The sequence below is a fragment of the Falco cherrug genome, chromosome 7, assembly GCF_023634085.1.
Source record: "Falco cherrug isolate bFalChe1 chromosome 7, bFalChe1.pri, whole genome shotgun sequence".
NCBI classification, from domain to species: Eukaryota; Metazoa; Chordata; class Aves; order Falconiformes; family Falconidae; genus Falco; species Falco cherrug.
In genome coordinates this window covers 72,332,066-72,347,942 of record NC_073703.1, presented here as the reverse complement: position 1 = coordinate 72,347,942, position 15,877 = coordinate 72,332,066, and the positions used below count along the sequence as shown (strand labels likewise).

The window sequence follows — 15,877 nt, the reverse complement described above, 5'->3', positions numbered from 1 at the left end:
CAATATGCAAAGTTATCGAAACACTTCTCCATGCTGTGTCCCTAGGAACTAAAGAAAGCCCACCCTCTCTGAAATCAGTGTACTTTCAGTCTTCAAGATGGGTTTCCCTAGAATTTGCCACAACATTTTCGGTGCATATTAGAAGTCTAGAAGACATTCTTCTTCCTAACACACTGACACTGGAAAAGAAAGGTTAGGGCACTCTAGATCCCAAAACAATTCTACTACTCTTAAGAATTATTAAAAGTAAGCTCAATCTAAGTATCAAAGTATGGAGAACTTTGTAATCTGAACTTTTTCAGTCACTCAAAAGACAAGGAAATGTTTTCCACAAGAATAAAAAAACAAAAACAAATCGAGCAAACCTCTGTCCTCTCTAAAACACACTGAAATAATAGTAATATAGCCTTTGAAACAAAGTAATTATGTCAGAAATACAAATTTTCTTCCTATAAGAACCAACCTCTAATCACACCATTAACATCATACCGATACCCTGCAGTTAAACAGTTTATTGGCGTACTGATCTATATAAGGCTGCTTTTGTCACTAAATGTTTGGCAGATTAAGCCTGGTATTCCCAGACAGACATGAAGAAACACGGCAGGAGAGAAACTTCTTTTTGGTTGTGGATTTTTTTTTTTTTTTTTTTTTTACATCAATTCTTCAGGTTTCAAGTATTTTGAGCATCTCTTGACACATTAACTATTCACCAAATTTGCTCTATTCTAATGTTTACATTTTGGAAATTAAAGTGAAAGGGCAGTAAAACAATAGGTTTCGTCAGGCTTGCTTTACCACCATGAACCTTACTGGTTAGCAGGTTCCACGCTACGGGTAGGCTCTCAATATACACTAGATTGCTCCACTACCATTTGTGTGGTACGAATAGAATGGTTCAAAGAGTCAATACGACATAAGTACATAGACATAAAATAAACACAGAGTAAATAAAGGTCTGAACAGTGTAACAGTTTGTTGTTTTTGGTTTTTTAAGTACTTCCCTAGGCACAGATTCTCTTACCTCGCATGAGGCGACTACTGCTAGGCAGGCTACCTCATGCTACTATGTGGAATAAAAAGAATTCACATGAGCAGTTACTGCCAAAACAGTGGCATGCTGCCAGTTACAACTGCCTTGTAGCAATCCCTACACATATCTGACCTAAATCCCCACCCATCCACTAATGAAAACTGAAGATAGAGACAGCACGTTGCTGCAGTAACCCTAAAAAGAAAAGCAGTGTTTTGATGACTGCGATGTGCTATGTTTAAAAGTCTGAAAAACTAAATGTAGCCTTCTAAAATGCTAAGACAGTTAAGAGAAATCCCTCAACACTCCTTTACAAAGGGATTTTACAAAGCAACATAAGAAAAAAAGACACTTAACCCTTACGCTCCTCAAACACATTAAAGTCCAGACTGATGGATGACTGTTTATGTGAAGAAAAGCTTTTAATAATACTAAGTGTTCTGCCATTTCAGATCAGGCAACCTTTAGCTGTGCCTCTGTATACTGAGTATCCTGTTATTTAATGTTTTACCAAAGACCCCACTCAACCAGTACCTGTGCTAAAAATATGTTAACCCACCTTTCCGAGACTTCTTGTTTTAGCTTTGGCGTATCACCCGAAGACAGGTCAGTGTCCAGGAAACTCAGGAAGTCCCTTTCTGCATTAAAAGACTCTTTGTCCAGATCAGTATCTGATGGGTTTTGACCAATGAATGAAGAATCTAAATTTCTCTGATGTAAATCTAGCCCATCAACCTCAGCAGGTCGAGCACGAATGCCAGCTGTGCTAAAAACATCACCTCCTTCCAATTCTAAGTTACTATTTTGTTTCACATCACGCTGAGGTCGACCATTCAACCCATCATCTCTGAATCCTTTAGCAAAAGGATTGTAATCTATTTTCAGCTGGGTGATCTGGATGTTCTGGTAGGCTGTAACTGCAAAGAACTCTGTCTGTGGAAAGGTAAATGTATGGACATCAGGGCCATTGAGCTGAATGACTTCTGTGGCTTTGTCTGCAGGCACCAAGTGAAGTCGTGGCAGGTAACGGTGCATAGAATGCAAAATTATATGACCTTCCTGGTCCAGGGTATTGTTGGTAAGTTTGAGTTTGTAGAAGGATACTGGCTGGTGCATCCAGTACTGGCCTGTGGAAGGGGATTCTGGATGAATAAACACTCGCCCGAGAACATGCGGTTCCGCCTTCCCACTGGGCTCCCACCAACGGCCATTCCATTTGTACCGGTGATTGTCCACAGGGGATATGTCCATGACTAGGATGTACTTCTGACCAGCATCCAGACCTGTAATCCAGTATCGGCAGTATGGGAACATGCGTCTCCCCTGCTTCGTCAGAATCATCTCTGTGTTGCGATGGTAGAATTCATTCCACATACTGTTGTTATCTAGGGTGACAGTAATGCCCCCTGAGACACAGTCAGCTGGGAGGCAGGTCCTGACTTTGGATTTTATTTGGGTTGATACACTGCTGGCAAGAGCACAAGCATCACGGTTCGCTACTAGGATTCCTTGGTCAGCTTTTCCGTTTCCCTGCTGTGGTTTCAAGATGACAAAAAAAGCAGGCGCTGCACCTGAGACAGTCCCACCATCCCGGCTACCCAAGACAATCTGCTGTTTCTCCATGATGAGCACACTTTACAAGCTCTCAAGTCAAACACAAATTCTACACAGTTCTGATAATCTTCTATGCATGTTCACCATTCTGGAAAAAAGGAAAAACCCAGTTAAATTTATTCAAATACAGGCTAGGAAAGTAATTCTCATGAGAAATGCTTTTTGTGACAGTCCTCTGCATTAAAAACGTAAAGACGACAATCAGTACTATAGAATCGACCACAATTAAGATATATCAAACTAAGGTTGCCTGTGTGTACATAATCTAGGCCTTACAGATGTGGGGGCTATCACACCTTCAAAGTGTATTGTCACATAATACTTTGCCACAACAGGACTCCCTGCTTTGCTTGATATTTCAAAGTGCTCTTTGTTCTGATATTGCCTCCAGATCATTTGCTTCACAAACAGCATTTGGCAAAACATGCAGAAATTTCCCAAAGAGCAAATGGTACATCTGTGGCACAAAGGCAGAAGTAATTTGCTCTTGCCAGAAAGCAAGCATTCCCAGAGGTCCAAAACTTCTCAAAAACGAAAAGGGGGAAAGAAAGGAGTGGGGTGGGGAAGTTAAGAACATTTTTCCCACATTTCTTTTATCTTTTATTGAAAGAAGCCTAAGTCTGCATGGTTGGTATTTCTTTGGTCCTTCCCCCACCCCAACCCCAAGAACTTTTAAACATCTGTCCAGGGCAGAGACAAAGGAAGAAGGGAAGAAAATAGTTCAGACTTAAAAGCTTTGGGGGAAAACAGACAAACTAACCCCACAAAAGACCATGTAGCTAAGACCAGATTGATGAATGTGAAGCACCAGGCAACCTTAGTTACATCTATCTTCTAAATTATAGGAATAATTTAAGTCTAGTAAGAAAACACTTGTACTCTTATGATTAGCCTAATCACTGTTTAGGGAACTAAAAAAGTTACCTTTATCTGCATATACACAATTCGCCTTTTGTGACTACCTCACAGGGTGAAGTGTTATGTCAACACTCTAACAAAAGATCATAAACAACTTCATTATAAACAGCTTGTACATTTCTCAATGTGAAAATTTAAAAGCAAATGCTCTGTTAACTCATGATTGCCATTCCCACATTCAGATGTTTGTATTTTGATTCTTCTTATATACAGAATACACAATAAATGACTGAGTCTTGTATCAAACATCTAATTGGTGAGAACCAAGAGACAAGAGTGAACCACCATCACAAGGAGTTAGCTACCTGAAATCAATTGTATTCCTTTCCAGAGAATGAATTCAAAAGTCAAAGTTTTAAGTTAACTTGGTATTCAGTAAGACTTTATTGTGTTAGAACTGGGGCACTGTAGGAGAAAACGCTCCTCTGTACAAACCAGCTGCCACACACATGTGGGAAATGACCTCAAAGCTCAGAAGACAAGCAATTTATACTCCATGATAACTGTTCTTGACACCTAGGAAATATGAGAGATCTACCCTCTAAACTTTGCACTTTAAAAGTTCATGTATAAGTTAAGACTGGAGGAAGAAAAACCCAAAACTGTTCTGCACAAAGTTGTTCTGCATAAGTTTTGAAACCTGTGAAGTTACAAGATCTGGTTTTCAGTTCTACTTTGAAGAGGAAGCACTTCCCCACAAACACACCCACAATCACCCAGGACTACCGAACAGCACCTGGAATGCAAGATGAATTAGCTGTGCAAAATCAGCTTCATATTTTCTGTTTTAAGAGCGTTGCCCTGCTTTTTCAGTCAAGCATATCTTAAGCCCCAGCAATGCCAAAAGCTATCCATCAAAAAAACCTTTTTGAATGTTCGTCTATGAACACACAATAGAAATACAAACATCTGATTAAAACTCCAAGATACACAGAGTGGGGAGAAAGAGATGCTATCCTAAGCTGTATGTGATTTTCCACCAAATTACCCTCCCTACATACATATACAGCATGTTCATATCTATACTGAACACAGTCAGAGTGACTGACTTCACATTAATACTGTGCAATATACATCAAAATTGTATTAGGTCATGAAGGAAATACACTATCAAAGAGATTTCAAATCTGGTTTAGGATAGGCAGAAAGCCTGTGCCTTTAAATTTACTTGAGGAAGAACTTACATACACCAGAAATAAATTCAAAAAAGCTCGACCAGCATGCATTCAGCAGAAATTCTATGTAAAGAGCTACCAAGTCATAGCTTCTATTTTCCAGTGTTTTAAGTTCTTATACTGCACTGCTGCAGATATTTCTGCCATAACCACCGCTCACAGAATCAAGTCAGTCTAGGATGCATATGGTTACAATGTGATTATGTGCAATTACTGTAGCCAAAAGCCACGTTATTTCAGTGTTAACATTGTCTATTGCAGGAACAATTTCACACATTTTATTACGCTTGGTCATACACGCCAGCCTGTTTTACTATAGCATGGAGTTTCTAATGCAGCATTGCCAGGAAAACGTGTGTATCTGTGGAAGCTGAAGTTCTAATTGGTTTCAGGTATCTCACTTCTCTACCCATACACAGACCTTGTATTTGAGAAGCAACACTAAACAAGACAGCAGCAGCCAAAACCACTCAAAAATGGCACTAACACGTGCTAAAAGCAGGAAGACAACCAGATACAAAAAAAAAAAAAAAAAAAAAAATGTTAAAAAAAAGCAGCCGCAAAAACAAAACCCAAACCCCGAGCCAAGCCAGCCCGCAGAGGACAGCACGGCGTGTGCACCCAAGCCCGCGGGCAGGCACTCCGCTCGGGCTACTGGCGCCGTTAGGCTCGGCGGGCCGGGGCACCTCCCGCCCGGCTGGGGAGAACCGTCAGGCACCGGCGGGGGCCGCAGACGCGCCAGGCCCCCGGTACAGTACGGCACAGCACGGCACGGCACGGCCCGGCCGCCCGCCGCGTTGCCGACGGGAGCCCGGCGCCGGGCCCAATGGCAGCGAGCGCGCCACGCGCGGCGCTGCCGTTCAACACCGCGGCGGCGGTGCCGCCCGCCGGGGCCCCCGGAGGGGCCGGCCCGGCCCGCCGAACGCCCCGCCTGGGGCAGGTGGCGTCACGACCGAGCGGCGCACTTGTCGTCCGCCCCCACTCCCCCCCCTGCCGCCCGCCGGAAGCTTCGGGACGGGGACGGGCAGCCGCCGCCGGGAGCCGCCCGCGCCCTTCCGCGCGCGGCTGGCGGCGGGAACGGCGCACGTGGGGGAGGCCACGCCGCCGCCGCTCGCCGCCGGGCCCCGGCGCGGCGCCGGCCGGCGAGAGGAGCGCGGCGCGGCCGGGGCGAGCCCAGGCCCGACGCGTCGCCTCGCGTCGCCGGCGGGGAGCGGCCCATGGGCCCGGGCCCCATCGCCTCGTGGCTGCGCCTGGTGTCAATTTTCGCAGCTCGGGAGGCGGGCGGGCGGCGGCGCGCGGGGCCGGGCCGGGCGCGGGGCGGCCCCGCGGGGCGGAAGTTACCGTGGCGCGAGGCGGGGGGCGGCCCCGCTTCCTCCTCTCCTCACGCGGACCGTGTGTCCGCCAGCTGGGGACAACGTGCGTGCGCACCGCCGTGACGTCACCGCGCCGCAGCGCGCGCAGGCGCGCACCGCCCACTGGCGGCTCCCCCCCCCCCCGCCCTCCCGCCTGCCCGTCACGTGCCCGCACCGAGCGCGGGGCCCGGCGCCCGGCCCTGCCCGCCCCCCGCGCGCCGCCGCTCCCGCGAACCTTCTCGAACGGGCGCGCTGCCGCCGCTGCCCTTCGAGGCCCCGCGGAGGCGCGGGGCCGCCCCGTCGCCCCTCCGGCCCGGCGGAGGGGCCCCGGCCCCGCCTCAGGTCACGGGTCTGGCGCAGGGCCCGCCGGCGGCGGCGGCGCCTCCCGCGCTGGCGCACGACGGCCGGGGGGCGGCGCCGGCGGGATGCGCTCCCAGGCCGGGCCGGGCGCGCCCCCCGCCCCCTTCCCCGGGGCACCGGCAGCCGCGAGGGCAGCGCGCCCCACGCCCCCCGGAGAGCGGCCGCCGAGACGGGCAACCCGCACCCCAAGCCCGGGGCGGAATTTGCCCCCCGCAGGGCCCGAGGCGCCGGGCAGCGCGGAGCGGCCAGATCGCGCGGCCCGCCCCCAGGGCAGGCACCTGGCTCGGGAGCTGCGCCCGGGCTGGCGCACCCGCACACCCCGCACCGCACCCCAGGCACCTCCGGCAACGAGCCCACCGCCCACCACCACAACCGCGACCGATAAGGGAGCCCACGCCAAAAGGCAGCGCAGCTGCAGGGAAACTGCCCCGCGCAGCCCTCCGCTCCTGCTCCTTCCCCCGAAGGATACTTACTTTACAACCCCGCACCCATTACCAAAGGACGGATATTCTCACGCAGCGGGCGAAAGGAAAGGCGTCGGAGCAAGCTGGCTGACACCTGCCACAGACCAGAATTCTGCACCGCCCGCGGCCTGCCACAACCAGCAGGTCCCGTAGGGCTGCCCTGCCATTTAACGCCACCATGCCTTTACCCGTCGGGGTGCAGCCAACGGGCAGCACAACAGCAACGGTGCAAAGGCCAGCACCCCTCTGAAGGCGCCTTGGCAACAGAAATTTACACTATGGGAAAGTATCTCAAAGCACGGAAGAAAACATTTTTAAGACACATGAAAAACATGCAGCAAAGCAGCAATATCAGGAGGTCTGCAGGAGTCAAGACCATGGAGCACTTGTCCCCTTCTAACTAGAAGAATGAGCTCAGGCTGAAAAAACTGAGGACTGAGCACATCCGCTGCACTGAGAAAGTGCTTAAATACAAAATTCTGCAACTATGAAAGAAAGATTGTGGGTTTGATACTTCTAGCAGTTTACAAAGAAGGTACGGGGGGCAGAGGCAAAAGGCAAGCTGGAGCCCCACTGCAGTGGATTGGGCTGCGGTAGAGTTAATTTTCTTCACAGTAGCTAGTACAGGGCTTTTAGGTTTGTGCTGAAAGCAGCGCTGATAATAGAGAGATGTATTAGTTATTGCCTGTCACCCCACCCCACAGCGAGCAGGCTGGGGGGGCACAAGGAGCTGGGAGGGGACACTGCCGGGACAGCTGATCCCAACCAACCCAAGGAATATTACATGCCATATGACATCGTACTCAATATATAAAGCTGGGGGAAGGAGGAGGAAGAAGGGATGACATTCAGAGTGATGGCATTAGTCTTTCCAAGTCACCATTAGGCGCGATGGAGCCCTGCTGTCCTGGAGAAAGCTGAACACCTGCCTGGCGATGGGGAGTAGTGAATGAATTCCTTGTTTGCTTTGCTCGTGTGAGCGGCTTTTGCTTTATCAACCTGTCTTTATCTCAACCCACAAGTTTCCTCACTTTTAACCTTCCAGTTCTCTTCCCCATCCCACTGGGGAGGAGCAAGCAAGCAGCTGTATGGAGCTTAGTTGCCAGCTGGGGTTAAACCACGACACACATATACTAGGTAAGGTTGGCAAGGTGGAAGAGAAACACCCCATATGCTGGCAACAGCAGATTTGGAGAGGAAAAAAAGGTTCAGAGGAATTAGAAGAGATACATTAAAAAAAAAAATCACAAAGAGATGGCATTCTTTTTCCTAAGGGTCATTCATGTTCAGCCATTCTCTAAGACAGCTTCACATTATGGTTCTCTCTTGGAAGTTTCTAAAACATCTTCACATGAGAAAAAGCCAAGGCTAACAGCCAAGTGCTTGCACATTTCATACAGCAAACGGGATGTAAAGGGAAGGAATCACGAAAGCCTTCCAGTTTAGCTATAAACATGGGACGGAGGGGTGCAGCTCAACCAAGGACCTGGGGAGTGCCACACCAGTTCTCTGTGTGTGTGTGTAGGCACATCTGTGTTGCTCTAAAGCACCAGATCATGGGCTGGAGAGGTGCTGGACATCAGGGAACTTGGGTAGTCCCAGCCAGCCGAGACAGACAGCAAATACCAGCACCTGGAGCACGGCTATCAGCAACTGGGGAGACTGGGCTCTCTCAGGAACCAGCTGCTGGGCAGACCAAGTGTCTAAGCCCAGCTGCTGGAGGGAGTCTACCTTGTACAAACATACATGTGTATATGTAAAAAGACATATACACACACACACTTTCTCTTCTCACTAGCAGACCTCCACCCTGCTCAGATGGGGAGGGCAGCAGGATAAGGCTGTTGCTGCTGTCTGCGTTGCCATGAGTATCCATGTGTCTCTGCCTGATCTGTATGGCCAGACATGTCTACATGTATGTATCACATATACATGTGCTCTATGTGCTTGTGCGTACTGGCAATACATTTTTAGCCTCACTACTGGTTACACCTGGGGGCACAGAAAGCTGACAAAGCCAGGACAGTATTTTTTCCCTTAACAAATGCCATCAGAAATAATTACACCAATTAAAAAAACTAAGTCACATTGCCCAAGATTGATCAGGGATAGTCATTTTGTACCTACTGCAATCACATACTAGGTATAGCAGTCATCAGGTTTTAGGGTCACAGGATACCTTGACACTCAATTTTGTATTAAGCAATATGTTTAGGAACAGTGACAGTACAGAAATAAGCCTTTTTTTCTTCAGCAAGAGGGCCATTTGTACAACTAAGAGCAACCACACAGAGGAGCAGACAGTGCCACACTCACAGCCCACAAGCCACATGTTCCAGTGATGATAACAGAAGCAACACCAGAGACTGTTGACCAGGGATTTTGCCAAGATCTTAACTAATGCAGGGAGAGATCCTTGCCTGCAGCAAAAGTAGAACCTCTAGTTTATCAGGAAAAGAGATTCACCAGTAGAAGTCACAGCAGCACCACAGATTCCCAGCAGCTTAAGCAACCTGGTTCTGAGCAGCTTATAGCTGACAAGGAACAGGAGTACTGCAATAAAGAACCACATCCCATTCAGATCAGTACAGACACCAGTTTTAAGGCCTTGTTTGCGCTAAATGCCAGCTGGTGGCACAGAAATGAACTACTCTGCACCAAATGAATACTGCCATCCGTGATCAGAGGGAGCTACCTTACACCTACCAGTAATGAGACGGTTGTCTTTGAAATGCTGAAGTCCACTACCAAGAAGTACCCTCTTCCCCAAAATGCTTCTTTCAGACATATTCCCTGTTGTGCAGCACCTCAAAAATACAAACCACAGTCTTTACATACTGTACTTCAGTATCCAGTAAGTCACATGCCTTCTTTCAGGAACACTTAGAAGCATAAAGCACCAGTTCAAGCCTACACACTACAACTAACACAGAGCCCATAACTTTCACTACCCAGCAGTGTGGAGACTGCTAGTCGGAGCTGTAGCAAAGAACTATTATTCAGTCACTCTTCTTTCTAACCAGTCTAAAAAAAAAAAAAAAAATTCCAGCCAACAGACCAGGAGCTGGAGGGTCACAAGGCCCAGGTTTGCAGAAGATCTGTATGTGGGAGAGATGCCTTTACTTGCAGATGCAGTAAAGCAGAAAGTTATGTTTTCCATAGGGTGGCAACTATTAGAGGTGCCAATTACGGTTCTTGATAGCAAACCCCTGTCCCTTTTGAATACAAAGATCTCTACTACACAAGTAGATACATGACAGGGAATTTCTGTCACACAGTATACTTTGAAAGGCATACGACTGGAGCATACAAGAGATTTTAATTTCTCAAATTCACTAGCTAAAACCAGCAGCTATCAAAACCAACTGTGCCAATGTAACACACCCACAGCAGCAGTCAGTCAGCAGAGCCTAGCCTACAAGTTACCACTAACTACGACCCAGCAGCCCTGACAATCACACAAAGTCCCAAGTTTTGGCCATTTATATATATATATATATATATATATCTTAGAGACCTGAAAATCTAGTGACATTACTGTCAGAAGAATTATGCCCACGAAAAGGGTTAAAATACAAAACCATATGTTCTTCAGCCAATGTTTTGCCCCTCTGGAGAATGACTGGCACAGCAGCACCCCACAAAAAAAGTCTGCTAATTCTGAACCTCCAGGTTGGATTAAGCTGTCTATAGAAGGGTATCTAGTCCCACCTTCTATACCGTAAGTGGCCCCACTGGCCTCCCACTGCTTCTGCAGAACAGTATTAGCCTCCTAGAGCTGAATGAAGTTTGCTCCACACAGATGTCTCTAATATATTGCAGCATCTGTGACACCTCCAGACCCCTGTCCTGGGGCAAAAAGTCCCAGCCTAAATCTCCTTTAAAAAAAAAAACCACATAATTTTATTTCTGATAGAGAAGTAGCTTAAATTCTTCCTTTAGCTGTAGTGAGGAAGTATAATAACATAATCCAGTGTCAAGACAATTAAAGGTGTAAGTGGTGGCAGAATCTAGCCAAAAAGTGTGGGATTAAAAAAATTTCTTGCAAGAAATAAGACTGTTGCAAGGGAGGAAGGGGGGAAGAGAGCACACATGCAAGAAATCTGCCTTTCCACGTTTAGGTTTCCTTGCTGATGCAAACATGCTAAAACGCATGCTCCAGCCACACAGAGAATAAATACACTATTCCCACAGCAAGTATGGCACAGCTTGTGTGCCATCAGATTTCAGCCCAGAGCACTACTTAATACTAAAACCAAATTCACTTCATTACTTTATGCAAAAAAACAAATCCATTTGACACTCAAGAGCCCTGACTACTGCAGGATTGAATAGGTGGCAGTTCAGGAAGTGTTTCATCAACCCTCAGCTACACCCCTGCAGAATCAGAGGGCAAACACTTGGAGGGGGATACCCGCTTTGCCTCTCCAATACCAACACTCTGCCACCACAACCCAAACTTTCAGTCCCCCATGAAGATGGTGCTTTGTTTAACAGCATTAATCCTGCAGTGTACAGTATTCTCCAGCTCCTGAGAGCTACCAGAACTTTTGGAAAATACAGAAATCTTCCCAAACATTGAAGATCGCAAAATGGAAACATAGACACAATCCATTTATATGAAGTATGAAGCACCGGTAGAGACAGCAGGGAGAAAAGCCAGTGCTCACTACTAATAACTGCTCCTTTTTTATCTGTATACAATATTATTATTTCAACATTTAAAATAATGCATTTTACATTGCTTCCCGTATTTTATTAAGAAGTTGTTGATATGCCCACCACCCATAAAATCAATGACTGCTGTATTTTTTTCCAATATGCTATCGTTTCAACTACTTTCAATAAAAGAATAAAGCAACATTTCATGCTTTTTACCATGCAACACTGGCAGAAACAAGCCATAATCAACATGAGTAACACCATCTTGATGAATTTCAGTCCCTTTATGGCCATTATGAGGAACATTTATCACATACATGAAACTTCAGCTGGGGATCTTGCCCACATCAGGGGGTGGGAAGAGAGCAAAAAATAAGAAAATTCAGCAAAACAAGCCAGGCAAGTAAAAAACCCCTCACCTGAGCTCAGGACCATACTGCTCACTCAGTCATTGTCTTACAGAGATAATTGCTACCAGTCACCAACAGCTCATTGAGTTAGAACTGCCAGGGAACCTCTATCCTCCCTTTAAGTTATGCTGAAAAAGACAGTAACACCAATTTAAGTGCCAGACTGTTGCTGATGGGCTCCAGGTTTGCATCTGTCTTTGTTATTGATTTATTGACTTACCCCATGGTCAGACAGACCATGCTGTATTAGCAGAAAGCACTGTACTGGCAAGAGTTAGAAAAACAGCACAATTCCATCATCACAAGTATTTGCTTAACACTAATTAACTCACAATCTTGAAATTCTCCAAATTGGCTCTTCCTGAAGATAGCGACTGTAGCAATAAATGCAAACATTTTCACTGTAGATACATTTTATCAGGCTCCTACGTTCATCTTCTGTCTTTTAGGCTGTTTACATCCCTTACTGCCTTTCTGTTTTGGGCTTGATTTAAAAAAACCCAAAACACACAAACAAACAAACAACCCCAAAAACCTAAACCAAACTTTCTTCTGGTTTCTTTCTTCTCATGACAAGCCTTCACCATTCTCATAATAAACCACCACCACACATCACATCCTTAATTATGTAAGAACAAGAATGAAGTAAGCCTTGCTAGTGTCACAGCTAATGGCACTGTTTCCTATGTGCATACTATGGCTGAATTTTTTAGTAGATCCTCTGCTGTCCATGAAATGGCAAATGGACAACAGCCTATTCTTAGAGAGCTCTTTCTCACTCCTCCAGGCAGAGATCTGTTTCATTGTGTTTGTAAAAACAATGCCTTGGACTTCCCATTCCTTAAGAAATTAGGTTTTGAAAAGCCAGCATACACAACCACATACTTTAGAAGTGAACTAGCTGATTTGAGTGTAAATGAAGAAGTGGCATGAGCATAAAACGAAAGAATTTCAACAATTTTTTTTTTCTAGTAGGTGACCAAACAAGTTTGTTCACAACTGGGACTGACACTGGTTTCCTCCAGTTGCCAGCTTCCCTCCCAGGGCAAATGCACAACAGCATCTGCACCAACGCAGAGCAAAGGCGGGTGAGGTTAATAGTCAGCTGCTGCCACATAGAATATGCAAGTGAACAAATGCTGCCCACCTCTGCAAGCCCTAAGGACCGTGCTTCCCCCCTGCCACGTAAACACACATGCGTGCACAAAAACATTCGCCCACAGCAACGTTTTTCAAGCAGAATCAATTGTCCACGCCGGTTCTCAGTACAGACACAAGGAATGGTGCCCCGAGGGCACTGAAAGGGTGCTACAGCTGCAGAGCCAGCTGCTGCACTGGGCAAAACACCTTGAAGCGGCAAGGCCAGTTCATCGGCTTGTCCTGAAAACCTTCTGTTTTCGAAGTCTGCAGCAGCTTCGAATCTTCAGGGCTTCAGCTCACTCCATCGAGTGCGATTAAAGACGAACCACGAGTGCAGCCACGGCGGAGTAAGCGTGACTGCGTAAGCTCCGGCATCTCAATAAGCTCAAGCCATGTTACTGGAAACCACTCAGCTAAGCAGTCTGATGAAATAACTGCTCACCTTCACGCCTAGCGACCGGGCTCACCGCCACATTTATTTAACGCCCTTTTACACTGCTTACGGGCTGACACGGCAACCCAGGCCGTGCAACGGCCGCCGAGCCCGCACCCTACCCGGCTCCCCTCGGCAGCACCGCAGGGCGGGCCGGGCGGACAACCCCGCCAACCGAGCCTCCTCCCGCGCCGCGCCGGGCGCTCCGCCTAGGCCGGGGGGGGGGGGGGGGGGGGGGCCGAAAGTGCCGGGACGGCAGCGGGCGGGCAGCCGAGCCTCCGGGCCGAGCGGGGCAGGGCGGGAGCGGGGGGCCGCTACCCCCGCCCACCGCCTCCCGCGGCCAGCCGGGGCGCAAGCGCGCCGGGCCGCCCCGCTCCGCCTCCGCCGGGCCCCCGCAGCCAGCCCGGCCCGCCCCCCGAGTCAGCCGGCGGGCACCGGGGCAGGGCTCCCCGGGAGCGTCCCTCCCGCCCAGCCCCGGCCCGGGGGTGGGGGGCAGGGCTCTAGCCACGCCTCCACTTGGGGACAGGCCCCGGGGAGCGCCGCGGCTCTAGGAGGCGGCAGCTGCCCGGGGCCGGGCCTCACCCGACCCTTCCCCGGCCGGAGACCTAAGATGCCGGGCCGCTCGCTCTCTCCCGTCCCCTCCACCCGGTGACCGCCCGCGGCACGGTGGGGGTGAGGCGGCCCCGCGGCCCCTCGCCTCAAGCACGGCCCTGCGGCCCGAGGGGAGGGAGCGCGCACGCGCGGCTGGGCCGCCGCGCTCACGTGACACGCACACCTCCCGCCACCTCCTCGAATAAAACTTCCGACCCGGGGCCCGGGGGGTAGGGGGCGCGAGGGGTCCGGGTCGGGGCGGCGCGGCGGGCAGAGCCCCGGGGCCGGCTGGCTCCTACCTGCCTCCCGCCGCCGGCGCCCCGGACCACGCGCCCCGTTCGCGGCCTTCGCCTGCCACGCGCAACCTCCTGCCGTCTTCATTGGCTGCCGCGGCCCGTCACGTGGGCCGCCCCCCACTTCCTCCTGCCCTCCCCACCCCCGCCCAGCGGCTACCGGCCAGGCCGTCCCGGGAGGCGGGCGGCGCTCGAGGGGGCGCAGCCGACGGCGGCCGCCCTGAAACCGCTTCGCGACGCCCGCCAGCGGCGCGCTGCCGATTGGCCCTGGCCGCCCGCTGACGTACTTCCGCTCCCCGGCGCCGGGCCACGCCCTTCCTGCCCCTCCTCCGCCCTCGCGCGAGGGAAACACGCCGCTCGCGCGTGGGCCGCACGGCGCCGGTGCTGGGCGCCAACCCGCGCTCCCTCACGGCCGGCGGTGCCGCCCGCCCACGCTCCCTCATGGGCTGGCGGTGAGGGGCGCCCGTTCTCCCGCCCGCTCTCCCTCCATCACGTCCGGCGGTGAGGGGCGCTGGCCCGCCCGCCCTGCCTCAGCGGCCGGCGGTGTCGCTCTACCGCCTGCCCGCCCTCCTTCCCTCACGCCGGGGGTGAGGAGCGCCCGCCCCCCCCGCCTTCCCTCCCCGCTCTCCCTCGCGGCCGGGGGTGAGGGGCGGCCCTCCGGCGGCGACAGGGTCCCCTTCCGGCGCAGGGGGCCGCTGCCCGCCGCCGTTCGCGAATCCCGGCAGAATGCTGCGGCGTTCCGGGGGCGGGTGGGGCCCCGGCCCAGTTAAACGTGGGGCACAAACAGTCCGGCCCCCTCCCGGCGCGGCCCCCCCGGGCAGGCTGGCTTGATTGCATGTCATGGAAGCTAATTAAAAACGTGAACAAAAAGTGATGGTAAACAGCACATAACGTAGCCCTGGGCCTAAATTCCTGCGGTGGAGGTCTTGGCCTCGAAAGGTGCCCAGTCAGGGCAGCAAGCAGCATTTGCCAGGCACTATAACCTTACTGAGAATTTGCAACAATGTGGCTGAGTACATGGGGGACACGAAAAGGTGTCTAATTAGGTACAGAGTTACACTTTTACAAAAGTGAACTTCCTTTTGAACTGATACCGAATCCAGGGATTGGTTCTGAGATCACCAAGAAGCTCAAGAATATCTTCTCTCACTATTTAGATAAACATGTTTGAGGCATCCAAATACAAAGGTTACAAACATACTGACCGGCGCACAGGCTGAACTTTTGGTGGGCTGTTGCATCTGGCAGCCAAAGTCTGAAGGCATTTGGGTGTCAGCTAGCAGAGTGAACGCTGGTGAGCTTATCTCCTGTCTCTGGGGAAGCTCGTGAGCAGATGGAAGGACAGCTAAGAACCCCTGCTACTTACTACAAGAAGTTTGGTGCCCACTTCCCAGCTGCAAGATGTGTTTTAGTTACTAGGCCAAGCAGAGGA

General features: G+C 50.4%; 1 protein-coding gene across 12 annotated transcripts in view; it reads right to left on the bottom strand.

Moving 5' to 3' along the window:
• MGA (MAX dimerization protein MGA) overlaps positions 1–14,691 on the bottom strand; it is a 63,817-nt gene extending 49,126 nt beyond the window's left edge. For 5 of the 12 annotated variants that reach the window (XM_055715116.1, XM_055715120.1, XM_055715124.1 and 2 more), the window contains exons 1-2: positions 6,082–6,232; positions 1,593–2,735 (exon numbers count right to left, since the gene is read on the bottom strand). In XM_055715116.1, the coding sequence (XP_055571091.1) occupies positions 1,593–2,656 (1,064 nt within the window). In that variant the 5' untranslated portion in view covers positions 2,657–2,735; positions 6,082–6,232. Of the gene's footprint in view, positions 1–1,592; positions 2,736–6,081; positions 6,243–6,327; positions 6,347–14,451; positions 14,575–14,605 lie in introns of those variants that run through there. The other 7 variants (XR_008733040.1, XM_055715119.1, XM_055715117.1 and 4 more) reach the window with 7 other exon arrangements.
• Between the last annotated feature and the right edge of the window lie 1,186 nt (positions 14,692–15,877).